This window comes from Aptenodytes patagonicus, chromosome 2 (assembly GCF_965638725.1).
Source record: "Aptenodytes patagonicus chromosome 2, bAptPat1.pri.cur, whole genome shotgun sequence".
NCBI classification, from domain to species: domain Eukaryota; kingdom Metazoa; phylum Chordata; class Aves; order Sphenisciformes; family Spheniscidae; genus Aptenodytes; species Aptenodytes patagonicus.
The window spans coordinates 156,965,809-156,979,840 of record NC_134950.1 but is presented as its reverse complement, the minus strand read 5'-3'; the positions used below and the strand labels follow the sequence as shown (position 1 = coordinate 156,979,840).

General features: G+C 37.6%; 1 protein-coding gene across 4 annotated transcripts in view; it reads left to right on the top strand.

The window, feature by feature from the left end:
• CUL2 (cullin 2) overlaps nucleotides 1–14,032 on the top strand; it is a 55,515-nt gene that overhangs the window by 16,004 nt on the left and 25,479 nt on the right. For 3 of the 4 annotated variants that reach the window (XM_076331856.1, XM_076331855.1, XM_076331857.1), the window contains 3 exons: nucleotides 3,449–3,554; nucleotides 8,402–8,484; nucleotides 11,316–11,402. In XM_076331856.1, coding sequence (XP_076187971.1) covers nucleotides 3,449–3,554; nucleotides 8,402–8,484; nucleotides 11,316–11,402 — 276 coding nt within the window. The remainder of the gene's footprint in view (nucleotides 1–3,448; nucleotides 3,555–8,401; nucleotides 8,485–11,315; nucleotides 11,403–14,032) is intronic. The other variant, XM_076331858.1, reaches the window with a different exon arrangement.

Here is a 14,032-nt window from a genome sequence, read left to right as displayed (position 1 = left end):
GTTGCATACACATTGTGTAGCTTGCAAAGCAATTTAATAGTGCAAGTGGTAGGTTGAAGCAAATCTTGAAAAACAACCTGAATGCTTCTGAAAACTAACTATAATTATTAGTCCTAGCTAATTAGGTTTTTTTTAATTGCCTTCTATACATCAGAAGAGTGAATGATATTGCCACATATGATCTTTATCCATTTCTCTGTCCGTGAGCACCTGTGAAAATCAGTATCAGGGTACTCTCGGTGCAAATTTCTGAAAGCAATTTCCTTGGCACTTGGTCAGGTTTATACAGTTATAGCAGAACTGTATACTGCTCTGCTAGACTCTCGTGCCATTTTGGGGATCAGTATAGCAGTCTGACTATGTGTGTAGAAAGGGGGCGGGCGGGGGACGGAAAAGAGTGGTTACTCAAAAGTTTCTTTATCTTTGGAGAGCTTTCAGAGGAGGAAAAAACCTGAATAGAGGGCATCTACCCTTTTTGCTTAAAGTATGGTACTTCTAGAAATATATATAATCACGTGTGTTGTTTTGTGGTGTCATATCATGGATGGACAAAGACTTAAAGGAGGTAAATTCTTTTAAGTTTATCGTGGAGAACATAAGAAAATAACCAGGAGCTGACCTGAGACAGGTGCGCTCTTAGGTTTATTACATTCAAGCTAAATTTCACAATGTCTATTTGCCAACACTAATATTTGTTTCTTATCCAGGAGTATATAATTCAAACTACTAAAACAAAAAAAAAAACATTAAAAGAAAAAAATATACATCTAATCCTTCTGACAAGGCTTTGCAAAGTCTGTCCCCCCAAGGACACTGTGGGCTACTGAGGTGTGGAAACACTGCTTTGGGAATGTGGTCACTGTGTCTAGAATAGTAATAATCTGTGCTTAGAGTATTGTCCTTGGTTGATCTAAAAGTACCAAATACATGAAAGTTACCAGGTAACCTGTCCCAATAATAAGCTACCCTTCTAATTGTTAAATTAATTTTTGCAGTTTATTTTTTTGCTAAATTCCTTGTAAAAGAACTTATCCTTTTATTTTGCTGAATTACCAAGTCCTTTATATCTGAAAAATTTGCCCACAAAAATATTCATGTACCAGACATTTTCCTGATATTGTTAATTTAGATGGAACACTGTCTTTCAGTATTCCACTGTAAAGTAGCTATTTGTTTTGAATGAGTCTTGTAACACTCTTCTAAATTCCAAATTTTTAAGTTCTTTCTGGAGAGGAAGCTTGGTGCGTGTGTTTTGAGGTTTGGGTACCAAAAGGTATATTGCTTTGCTAATGCCATGAAAGGAAACAAACCTCAATTTTCTCATCTTGTTTGCCATTTTCCTCATCAGACAGTAAACCGTAAGCCTGCACAGGTGCACTCTCAAGTAATTGGGCCTGAGCTGTGTGATCGGGTATTTAAAATTTTCACCTGAAAGTTTTATCTCAATAGTAGCAAGAATCTGTGGGTCATTTCTGGTATTATCAATTCATGCCCAATCCTTGTCTCCACAGCAAGTTACAGATGAACCTTATGGATTGAATTCTAAAAGTAAGAAATACAGATGAAGTATTTGAAGTAGTTAGTCAAGGTGAAAAATGGTTTGTGACTTCAGTGGAGAAGTTGATTTGAGATTATACTGTTTGCACATCCTTTGCAGTTATTTGCTTGTGCTTGTGCTTGGTTCTGGAAGTTGATGGTAAAAGTAGAGGAAGGGGAGAGGAAATGTAGGCAAATTTGGTTTTGAGGCAGAGTGTGGTGACGCTCTTGCCACGAGTGGTTCCGCCTGCCCGCTTCTTGCCACCCACTTTTTGCTTGAATCAGGTAGGTCTTTGCAGGAGTACCTGATCTAGGTTAAACTTGTTTACTTACTTGTGGCTACGTTAGTTTTAAGATGGGTCAGTTGCCCGATCTGGATTTGTTGAGAAGGCATGTACTGATGGAAGGGAGAAGGTGTGAACGAGGAGAGCATAGGGCTTTCCGTTTTAGCAAGCTTAACAGGAAAAAGCAGAATGGCAGCTGCTGCCTTTGTTCACATGGGGGGGACGGGAAATACCATCAAGGAGCATGCCTGCTTAAGGCTTGTGTTTCACCTATTCTGGATGTCCACACAAGTTTTATATGAAATGGTGGGCCTGTAGCCTTCTGCACAGACTTGCATTTACAATTTATGATGGTTTTTGATGGTGGCAGAGTGGTTTACTACTCTGTAAGGCTCTGGAGTCCGAAAGTAGGTTAGGCCACTGTATTCCAGTTTGTCACCACTGCACTATCACAAGTCTTCCTTCTTTGTACTCTATGGTGTCCTAAATTCTTTCAAGTTCACAGGTTTCCACAGTGTGTTTCTCCTTTTCTTCTTTACTTGTCATTTGCCATCCTGCCCAAGTGTTCAGACATCAGTAGTCTGGTGCAGCCTCTGAAGCCTGAATCTCTTAAAGCGCTTCAGTAATCTGGCTTTCTTCAGTGTCTGAAACTGGGCATCTCAAAACTGCGGAGAATCGGAATGATTTCCGATACAATCCAATAGTTGGATTGGAATTAAAAAAAAAAAATTCTCAATTACTTCATATAACAGATATTATAAGTGTAGTTATGAAAGATACTAGATTTTTTTTTTCTCCCCGTTATCTGTGAAAGAGAAGGAGAATGGTTCAGTTTAAAAATGTTATTGTATTTCTTTTAAGGGAATACTGAGAATTGAGGACGTTTTGTCAGGTCTTGGGCAGAAACCGTTTTCTGTTCTGTATAAAAACTATGCATACAATAGTAAATACTAAATACTAAATGAAGAAATGTTATAAATGTGTTTTTTTTTTTATAACTGTTAATTAAAATAATTTCTGCAAATTCTTCTCTTATCTTTACAATTTGTAATACAGCTGTTTGCTAGTTACCATGGCTTGGGTAAGGGATCATAACTGACAAAAATCAGCCCTGTAAAAATTGACACTATTTTTGTGTTTTAGTCTAAGAGAAATGCAAGGTAATAAACAGTACAGGCAGAAGAAAATACATTCTCCTTAGAAAAATCTTCCTGAGTATCAGATATTTTTATCATTAAAAATAAATAAATTATCATCACTCTAATACCAGTCAACTGCTCAGAATTTAGCAGTTATTTTGCATATACATGTATGAATAATATGGCAGTGTATATTGAAAGGTTGGATTCTTACACAAGTATATTGCACACCAAGAAAATGCTGACAGTGACATATCAGGCTACTGTTTCATATGTCAATTAATAACACTGTGCTGTTTTAACATGATGTAAGATCTTTTAGATTGAAGTAATTTGTATTTTAAGAATTTCCTACAGATAGCAATGGCATTGGTTAAAAGAGGTTATCTTTTGTGAAGTGGAAGACATTCCACAATCCCAAATTTATTTAAAAAAAAAAAAACAACTTAACTTTTGCCTGTTTTGATTAGAATATCTTTATTTCTATAGGTACCTCAACACACAGTTTATTAAGAAGAACAAATTGACTGAAGCTGATCTTCAGTATGGTTATGGAGGGGTGGATATGAATGAACCATTGATGGAAATAGGAGAGGTAGGTATCTCTGGGAGTGGATATAAAATATATTCAGAAGCGCTACAAGTTCAGCTTTGTCCTTGTAAATTTTGACTTTTCTGTGTTATAGGATCTGAATAGTTAAATACGGTAGAAGATATAAGTACTGAACCCTTTGTAGAATGAGATTACAGTTTTGATGGAGAAAAATACAGTGACCTAGGGAAAAAAATAAGCAAATATGAAAAGTATTGAAGAACTTCAGTTTAAAATGTGATAATAGATACCACTTTGCTTTATTAAGTGACACTACTATCTAGAAAATATTTTGAAGAAGCAGTACTTTTGTTTTTTGAACCCTTGAAGTACTACTTTTAGGCTTCTATTTCTTGATGTCACAAAGTGTAACAGCTTTTTTTGAGATTAGTCTTCTGTGATACTGTACGTCTTATTTTCTAATGCAAGCTGTTTTGTGCTTCTATCGTAGCAACTTGGAGATTTTGGTAAAAAGTGGACATTCTGTGCACAAAAGTATCACGTAGGGAGGGCTTATCTTTTAAATAAAAGTAATTTGGGGCAAACACAAGGCTGTTAACACAGTTACTAATGTAAATTGGAGAGGCTGAGACTCATTTTTAAATACCTATAAAATGAAAAAAAATTGTCAGCAGTAGGACTATTTTCTGAGATACCACTCTGTGCACTTCAGCTACGCAGAAGTGAAGTATACATTGTTTCTGTCGCTTCATGGCTATTGTGACCATGAAATACAAGAAAGTGAAAGACAATTTTACAGTTAAAAAAAAAAAAATCTCTCAAATTTTTCAAAACAGTGTGTTTCAGTATGTCTTTAAGAAGATTTGGAAATGCCTCTTCAGTCTGAATCAGAACAAAAACACAATCCTGAATGCAGTGGAATAGAAACTTTTCATTTGAATGCTTGTCTGTCTGTCTGCTTTGTGTCCGTATGTATACACATTGCTAGCTGGAGAATTCATTTTATTCTGTCATCATCTGTAGTGGTGTATTGTTTTTTCCTTTCCTCTCTATATCTGCCTTTTTCTCTAAAAGGGAAGCAAACAGTTCTTCTCTTTTGGTTTGGAAAGCTAGAGAAAATGTGTTGGGTTTTTTTTTTCCTTAATGTCAGAACTTGACCTGTCAGCGGTTACTGTTCTAGCTCTTGGATATCATTGTTTTAAGTAGGTCTCTGCTGCCTTTCGTTAAGAGTAAGGAGAGATTGTGATGCAGGAGGAAGCATCTTCTGTGCTTCTGACCCAGCTACCCAGCTGATGAAGACAGCACTGCCAGTTGAAATTGCTGATCCTCTGACAGGTTGGCAGTGGGCTGAAAAAAACACCAGAAACATGATATGCTTTAAGTCAAGGCAATTCAGGAAAGGAAATTCTTCTCTTCTGCTGTGCTGTCTGCAAGCCTTGCTAATCGGTGGCATCTGTAAAGGCTTATCAGAGCTTGGAAGTGCATATTGCTGCACTGTTTGTGGTGTCTTCAAAATGGCGTAAACATTATGCCTTATTTCCTCAGACTGAGATTTAGCTGAGTATGTTCCCACGATTGTCAGAGGTAGTCCTTAGCTCTGTGCAAATGACTGTTAGGTCAGCTGCTTCAGGGTCTGGGAATAGTTCTGGGCTTTTTCCTGGGGCTGGGTGATGCTGGTATATTAATGAATTCTCCCCCCGTTTTAGTGTGCTACTCCATTCTGAGGTATCACCCAAAGGATGGTAGTGGTAACTTTTGTCCATAGCTTTCTGCCCTAGGATATGTTTACCAAAGAAAAACAAACAGCAGACCTAGTAATTCAGCTTTTTTTGAGTATTCAGTTTTCCTTGTGTTTATGGAATCATAGATGGGGTGGAAGGACAATGACGCACACTTTTCTTCAAGCTTCCCAGCAGTTGTTTGTGGGATGGTACATCCCTAGCTCATTATTTGGGCAGGTTATGGGGAAGGTCAAGATTCTTAAACTGTAGCTGGCAGCCTTTTGTTTTTGACAAAGATGTTCCGGATGATGTCTGGAATTCTGCTAATAGGTTTTTGATTATCTCAACCCCCAAGACTCCTTCCATTTCTCTTTACCAAATAATGTCTTTATAGTCTGTAGTAGTGGGAGGTAAATTTTGGATCTTGAGGCAGTAAAGTTAATCTCTGTTCATTACTGGTGTAGGATTAGGTTTATGGCAGTTACTCCTTTGCCCTGAAAAGGAACGGAGACTTGAGTCCTACACTCAAGTAGTTTAAGTGCATTAAATTGTAGCACCGTTTTTGGTGAATTCATTGCCCCAGAAATAAAATAAGTTCACATTTCTTGACCTGCAAGGCATTCACCAAATTTATCAAGTCTTTGTTTTGAAAGCATTTTCTCTTTTCTTATGGTTCCTGTTTAGGAGTCTGTCTTTTATTCTCTGGATTGCATTAGGGGCTTTGACGAAAGTCTTTATCTCAGTTGTTCATCACTTTAGAATAGAAGTAATTACCATTTATCCCTTTTGAATGATTGAGATGATCTGTCCTTTATCTACCCAAGAGCAAACACATTTTATATATAGTTCTCTTCAGTCTCAGCATGAAATTACAGAAATAATGCCTAGTATTTAGAATTTGTAGAAGCAGAACTGTACTCTCGATGTACTGAAGTTTCTGTCTCAGTGTCGCTCCTGTGTGCTAATGAAACTTTGGGAGCTTTTCAGTAATCTTAAACGAGTACATGCTTGCTTAGTTCTTCTGGGGTGTGTAACAGTAGGTACATACAAGAGACCGGAGGTGCATGTGTCATGTGTATGGGCATGGCTTCAAACAGTTTATCATCCCAATAAGCGTTCCAGACATTCAGTAATTGTTTTGCTAGGAAAAATACAGGATGAGATCAGTTGATGAAGGTAGTCTGCCAGTACTTGCAAAAGATTTTTTTTTTTTCTGTCCTTATGTTATGAATGCATGGTGAAGGATATTGCTTTTCTGAGTTGAGCTCCTAACACCAATTTCATGCTTCTGAGTTTTCAATGACTCTATGGGAGCCCTGAGCTAGAAGGTAGTTAAGATGTGCCTTCTGGTTTTTTCTCCCATCATGGGGCAACAGATTCTGGAAAATAGTTGAAACTGCCATGTTCTGTTTTGTCAGTTGAGGTGGATAAGTAAGATCAGTCTCTCTCTTCAAGGAGGAAATAGTCTCTTGAACTAATACATCAAGTTGCTGGATTGACCTGTCTGTAGTTCACTTGACAAAAAAATTCCAACAGGCAACTTGAAGCTGTTTCAGATTGGTAGATCATATGTGAGGGACCATGTTAGAGACTGCATTTCAGAGACCACATTGCAGAATAGACTTACCTGAGGTCATCCCCTTCACCTCATAGTCACAAAACATGTCAGTCTTTTTTTTTTTTTTTTTTTTTTTTTTCCCCTCCAGAACTAGCCTCTTTCAGCATTCTCTGCTGCATGAGTTCCTGATGTCTTTGGGAAACTGTTTTCCTCTAACTGTTCTACTACTACTCTCCACAAGACACGACAGTGAAAATCACTCCTAAGACAACTTTGATTTCAAAACATTATCTGTCTTTTTATTTATAAGCAAACCTTTGCCTCTTCTTTGAACCTGTTTATGATGCAGTTGGGTCAGCTTTACCTCCCAGACTTCTGTACCCCGTGTTACAGCATGGGTGCTGCATAGCTTTGACAGATAGAGCAACTTCATTTGCTCTTAAAAAGGAAGATTTATTTCACAAAGTTGGTCAGGTCGGATACCTAGTTGATAGGTAGATGCCTACTTTCAGTTAAGGCATACCTGATCAATGTTTTAATTTTTAAAGCTAAGGACCTGCTAGTTGTGTCAAAGTTTGTTGTTTGTTTTGTTGGGGGTTTTTTTAGCAGCAATATTCCCTCTGTCCTCACTGATTTTTGGGCATTTCATTTTTTCCCAGTCTACTACTCACTGGTAGGTGTTTTTAGGGGTCTCAAATGTGTGTGGGTATTCCCCCCCCCATACGAGGGATCACATTATCCCCTTTGGGCTTTAAATCTGATTTTGACCTACATGTAAAAACTCCTTTGAATGATTACAGTTGTGTTTTTAAAAATGGTATGATTTGGAAGCAATTACTTCATTCACAAGAGTCTGAGATATTTGAGTCCATTTGACTGATCCCTGTTATGATATATTAGGAATAGGGTGACTTATCCCTAATATGAAGGTGATTTGAATTCCATTTAAGTTGAATACTAGCTTGCCAGTGACTTTGCTTAAGCTGTATACATCTTAGTTTGGAGGTGCTCTCTGTGTGTTGGATACAAGGGTTCTGTATCTTTGACTCTGACCTCTGACAAATTGGCCAAGAGACACTTCCTTTTGTCAGCTGAGGCTTATTTTGCTATCATTTTTAGAAATACTGGTGTCTGCACACATTCAAATACTTCAGGTAGAAAGGCATGTTACTTACCTATTACTGTGCTGATGTTTTGTTTATATGTACACTCAAAACCGGCCCTCATAACCAACTTGCTTAGGGTACTTACGTGTCTTTGAGAATCCTTGATAAAGTGGAACCAAGGAATAAATCAGTCCTATTAGATGTGTGGGAAGCATGCATTCAGACACTGCCTGACTAGAAATTCTATGTCTGACACTGGTAGTGTACAGATCTGTGACCTTCATCCAAATGCAGGCAGATGTTCTAGAAGAAAATTGATAAAATAATGTATTAATATGTTAACAAATTGTGTGTGTGTGTGAGACAAACAAAAGAATTTAAAAAGTAGAAAGAAGAAGGTATCTAACAATTTAATTTTTAAAATCCTGAATGGGCAATTGGTTTTGTTTTGGGGGTTTTTTTTTTGTATTTTTATTGATGTAAACTTGTATTGTGTCCTGACAGCTAGCTCTTGATATGTGGAGAAAATTAATGATTGAGCCACTGCAGGCCATCCTTATTCGGATGCTCCTCCGAGAAATAAAAAAGTGAGTGCTTGATTATTTTTTGCTATTACACAATGTGGGGGTATTGCACTTTTTTTACTTGGAAAAGTCTGGGGACTTTGACCAAATTCTCTTATGTTTTTTTTTTTTTTTTGAAGGTAGCTTCTTACCTGATCATGATGTTCTATTAGCTTTTCTTATTGTGGCTACATATTTGTGGTTTGCATGTGTAGAAAAAGACTCTGAAAAGAAAATGGTTAATTCACTGTAACTCGAGGGTAGTGATCTCTTCTGTTTCAGCAGCACTTCTTATCAGTGGGTTTGGGGAATAGTTAGGTTAATTCTCCAGGTCCCATAGGATGCCTTTTGCCTTTTTCTCCACCTGATGCTGACTGGTTATGGCTTCTGTGCTGTCAGTAAACATAAGAACCAGGACTTACGCAAGGATTTGCCGAAGCCAGAAAAGCTGTGTTGCTTTGCATGGGACCCAAAACAGTTCTTGCTTATCTGCCAGGAAGACTAAGCTTCTGGGTTTCTGTTGTTCAGATGAGTGACTTCACTTAACATTCTTGGTGCTTTACTTGAATGAAATGGTAATAATTATTTTTTTGCACTTTGAGGGAATTTATTATTTTATTTCTGAATATCTTTGTTACTTTTAAACAAAGACCCTGGTAGTTACAGGGCTTGGGGCTTTTTAAGTTTTGATTTAAAACCTTTATACTATTTAACTCCGAAATGATCTTTTTATTTATGAATAAACAGAAATTTTGAAATACATTACAGACCTTGCATGTAGTTGTAAGTTCCAGCAGTTTCTACACTTTCACTACTGTTTAGGGTAGCTCTGGAGTTGCCCAATGACTGGTGGTTTTTTTAAGTGATTATGTGCCTGACTCAGGTGACCAGGCTAGTGTAGGTAAACTGAAAGAGTGAGGTAATTTGGCCGATTGAAGTGCCTTGGACGTGCACTTGGTCAGACAAAAAGCTGTGTTTATAATGCATTAAAAAACTTATTTTAATATTATAATTTTATTTTTCCTTCCTGAATTACATTTTTGACGACTAAGTAACGGACATGATGTCCCTCTCAGATGGTATTTCTGAAGCCAGGGAGTATTTATTTGCTTTCAGTTGTTGAACCAGGCTTCCTTTGTAACCAGTGTTAATACTACTTTATCCATATGTTTACTATAACAATTTAATTTTACTAAATGAAGATCCCCTAATTCATGGTGAAGAAAATTCTGCTTTGTTACATCAAGCACAGTGGCACTGAAGACTCATTTTAGTCAATCTGTATGTTTCACTGACGGGTGGGAGTGGAAATCTGTGTTAAAACCTTTTTCAACAGATACCTAATGCCTCTTAAAAGTAATGGTCTGTATTTACCTTGAGGTTGACTGCAGACCTCACAAAGGTATTTAGATCAAGACTGTCACTGGCTCCATGGGGCGGTAGATCTTGAGACTGTAACAAGTTGACATTATTTGTTATTAAACCATTTGGAAAGTTTTAAATAAAACTTGAGTCATTGTTTCTGGTTGGGTCTGGATTTTTTTTTCCCCCTCCATTATTAAGGATTCTTCTGTGTGATCTCAAAGAAGTTAATTCAACTCTGTTTCTCAAAATATACATCTAACAATTCCTATTAAGTATGTTCTAGCTGCTTTGTGACCTGCGTATCATGTAATGAACTATATAAGAGAGAATTTCTTATTATAGCTGTTCTTCCTGGTATCATGAAATGTAGGGTTTGCTATGGGTATTCTGAGGATGGCCTTTGCATGTAACTATAGGCTTGTTGCTGTTCTTTGCTATGATTCCAGTGGTTAATACAGTTTGTAAGAGGCATTTTTAAAGTCTTTGCTGCAAACAGCTGTTAAATGTCTTTTAGCATTGAGTTCAGCATTTCAGGGATTAAACAATGTCTTTGAAGAAATGGATATCAATAAGTTACATCTATCAGAGGTGCAAGAATATGCATGGAAAGATTATTACCTTAAAAATTTAATAAAATTACTAATACACGTATATATTTAGAAACCTCTACATATATTAATATATTATATTAGATGCCGCCTTAACTGTAGTACTTGTGTGTGCATGGTTCAATTTATTAAAATGTTTTACAAAAAATTAAAATTTAACTAGATGGGACAGTTGAACTTCTTATAACTAGAAGATTTTGCATAGTATACAACGATATGTGGAGTTGATAACCAACACTGTAGTCAACTGGTTGCATATAAAAGTATGTTTATTACTGTACTGGAAAAGGTAGGGAGCAGAGCCACAAATTTTGCTTTCAGGTTTTATTTTAACAATGTATTTAACTGGAATTTTAAAAAGACTTTTGATGGAAATCTTGAGCACATCTACTTTTTGGAATCTATACACTTGTGCAATACACTATACATTAAAATGAACAATAAACTTTTTTGGAACATGAAAATAAAGAAATACAAGTATTGACTTGCGGTTCAGCTGAACAAGATGGCTAAACTGATCTAAGAGTTTGCTGATGCCAAAAAGGAGCAGGCTGTGCTCTACTACCTTTCTTGTGCTGAATTTGGTGCTCACCTAGTCCCTTAGTGAACCAACTCAATGGTAATATGACAGAAAACCATCTTGGCTAACCTTTCTCCAGATTGGCATGATGAGTCAGGTGAGCAAAGAATTAGATGAGTGCCAAAGCAATGCAAGAGAGATACAGAAGGTCTGTGACTGAGCAAAAGGGAGCAGATTAGCCCCCTTCAACAGCAGAGAATTGTTAAATCACTTAAGCCTGTCTTGTCTGACTGCACTCCTCTTAATAACTCCTCTTAATATAGAGTTCTGAATATAACACACTTTCTTCCCCCTCCCTCTAGCCCAAGCACTCCTCCTACAAGGCAAGCTGAATATCAACTTACGCATTTTTGTTTCAACACAACAGGAAGCCGACAAGATCTCGAATTGTGAGAAAATTAATCTATGAAATTCTTAAACAGAAATAATTTGGAAATTATTCAGGTGCTATCTCAAGTGACTGTAATTAGTACAGACTAACCAGGAGAGGCTTCTCTACTAAAGATAACTAACACTTTCTAACTAACTGAACCTATTCCAGTCTAAGCTGATACATTATTTATATCATTTGTTTGAAAGGAAAGCTATTGGAAGTTAATAACTTTTTAAAAAGTGTGCCAGACAAGCTCTTCTAGTTCACAGTGAATTCTGTAGTTAATTGGTCCCGATAGGCCATTAGCCTGACACCGCAGAGTGCTTCTTTTGAATGATGGAATCTTCTTTTAATGAATACAGTATTTATTATTGTACCTTAAGCTTTAAATATGTTCTATGGGGCTATAGTAGTACACTGTATGATACATGTTAAACTTCCATTGTTAGCTTTAGTCTTAAGATAGGAACAAGATGGAGGTAAAATAAAACAGCACAACTTCCTTGAGCTTGTGTTTTGCAGTTTCCTCCATTTCTTTTGACAAAAGAAACTCAGCAGCAGCAGAATTAGTGGAAATTGTGTTTCTAGTGCTTCTTTTTGTCCAGATTTCCCCACCAAACATCATCATTCCCTTCTACCCTCCCAGGGATGTCCTGTGACGTCCCTGCTTCAAACTGTGTGGCAGCTGGTCTGTAGCTGTATGCATCCACGTTGCTTGCTGACTACTGCCAAGTAGAATATACACTTAATAGACTTCCACCTTGGTGGTGTCACCAATTTCTCTCATTTTAGTTTGGTGGATACTCTTACCTACTACAACTTTCATGAAAATCATCCTTGAAACTTCTGTAACATCTGAAACTTATGTAAAATTTTGTTGAAACTAGCTATTTGCATTACACATTCTTGGGAGCAGAGTGCCATTGGTGTAAATAAAAACCTGAAGATGCTGCCAAAGTGGGAAGCATTATAATTTTGTGACAAATGCTATTTTTCTTGGGAGTAGTGTAGCTTTTCACATAAGTTCATGATGAAGTTCATAACACAGTTCTGTCAATAAATTTCATGGCAACTTTGCTGTAAATGTTTAATACTCACCCACTGAGGAAACCTATGTTAAGCTACTAAAAATTCTGCGACGGTGGGGGGAAAAAATGGTGAGTGTGGGCATCTGTGTAAAAAAAAAAAAAAAAAATGCTTACATGATCCTAGCAGTTGTTCCAAACTTATCATCTGATTGGCAACCACATCCTCACTACCTCCATATTCAGAAGTGGATTTAAATTCTTTCTCTTTGTTGTGTACTACCAGCTACCCAAAAGGCAGGCAAGTCCGGTTCCACGTTGTGTTCCTTTTCGTCTATCGCCTTCGTGCCCTCTGGCCTCTACTTAGAAAGCCTGTCTCTTCCCTTGCAGCTCTTCCGTGGAGCATCTGCCTCCTGTACTTTTACAGCTTTTTCTTAATGATTCGTTCAACTTTGAGTCCCCTGGGCCTGACCTTTGCTGCCCCCCGTCCTCCAGCATCTGTGTGGGCTAAGGTCTGTGTAGTGGCCTGTGAACCGAGCAGAGCGGAGCTGGATCTTCATCTGTTATTACAGTAATTGCTTCTTGTGCTTGTGTCACCAGTATTTTTCCAGGTCCAGAACGCCGTATGCTAGAGGCAGACTGGACTGTCTCTTGACAGAGCCCTGCTTTGTAATATGCTTAACTTTTAGTTACATAGCTTCCTGCACTCCATGACATCGTGCTGTGTTCACAGGCTGCGTGCGTCCTGCAGCTTACCATGCTCCTGGGCCCCTCCGGGGTGGAGCTGGGCCCAGGCCCTGGTCTGGTGTTACACTTCTTCCCTTCTGTGACATGCTGCTGCCTCTGCCATCATATAACCAGACCCAGCAGAGGGACACTGGCGGGAACGCAGGGTGTGATTACATGTACACAAACCCAGATTTGTTCCATTGGTTCAGCTACCAGAACCAGAGGAAACCTTCCAGTCCCCCAGGGGAAAAAGAAATCAGATCATCCCTGCTGGAGCAGTTACCCATTAGGTTAGCTCATTTGTAACGGGTGACCAAGCTGCATAAAACATACCGTGACTGCTCATAATCTGTTAGAGAGCTAGTTCTTTCCACCCATCATGAGCTTAAGTTTTCAGATCTTAGGACACAGTAGTATTTAAAAGCAATACACATAATTAAGTGTTGTGAACATATGAACGTGGTCTGGTGTATGTAATGTGATGATTGCTGGTGTGGCTGTCCTGGTAAACCTCCCTAGCTCATGGGCATCCTCTGGATTTTTTTATCAATTCCAAACCAAAATGAATGAAATCAGCAAAATTATTTCTCCACCATTCCACCCCAGCCTAGATAGGTATATGGTAAAGTTTGGGTTTGAAGTATTTTTGCTGGGTTTACTTTTTTTTTCCCCCTTTTAATTTTTTTTAAATCACTCATGTAAATGACCCTTCTATACCAACATAAATTTCTAACAAAGAACTGATTTTGTCTTTTCACTGCAGTCTAAGTAAAATTTCTTATTCTATATAGATGTATATATGTGTACATATGTATGTAAAAAAGGAAAATCTCTGAAATGACAACTGCTGATGCTTAAGTATAAATATACTTCTGTAAATCATATTTTAGTC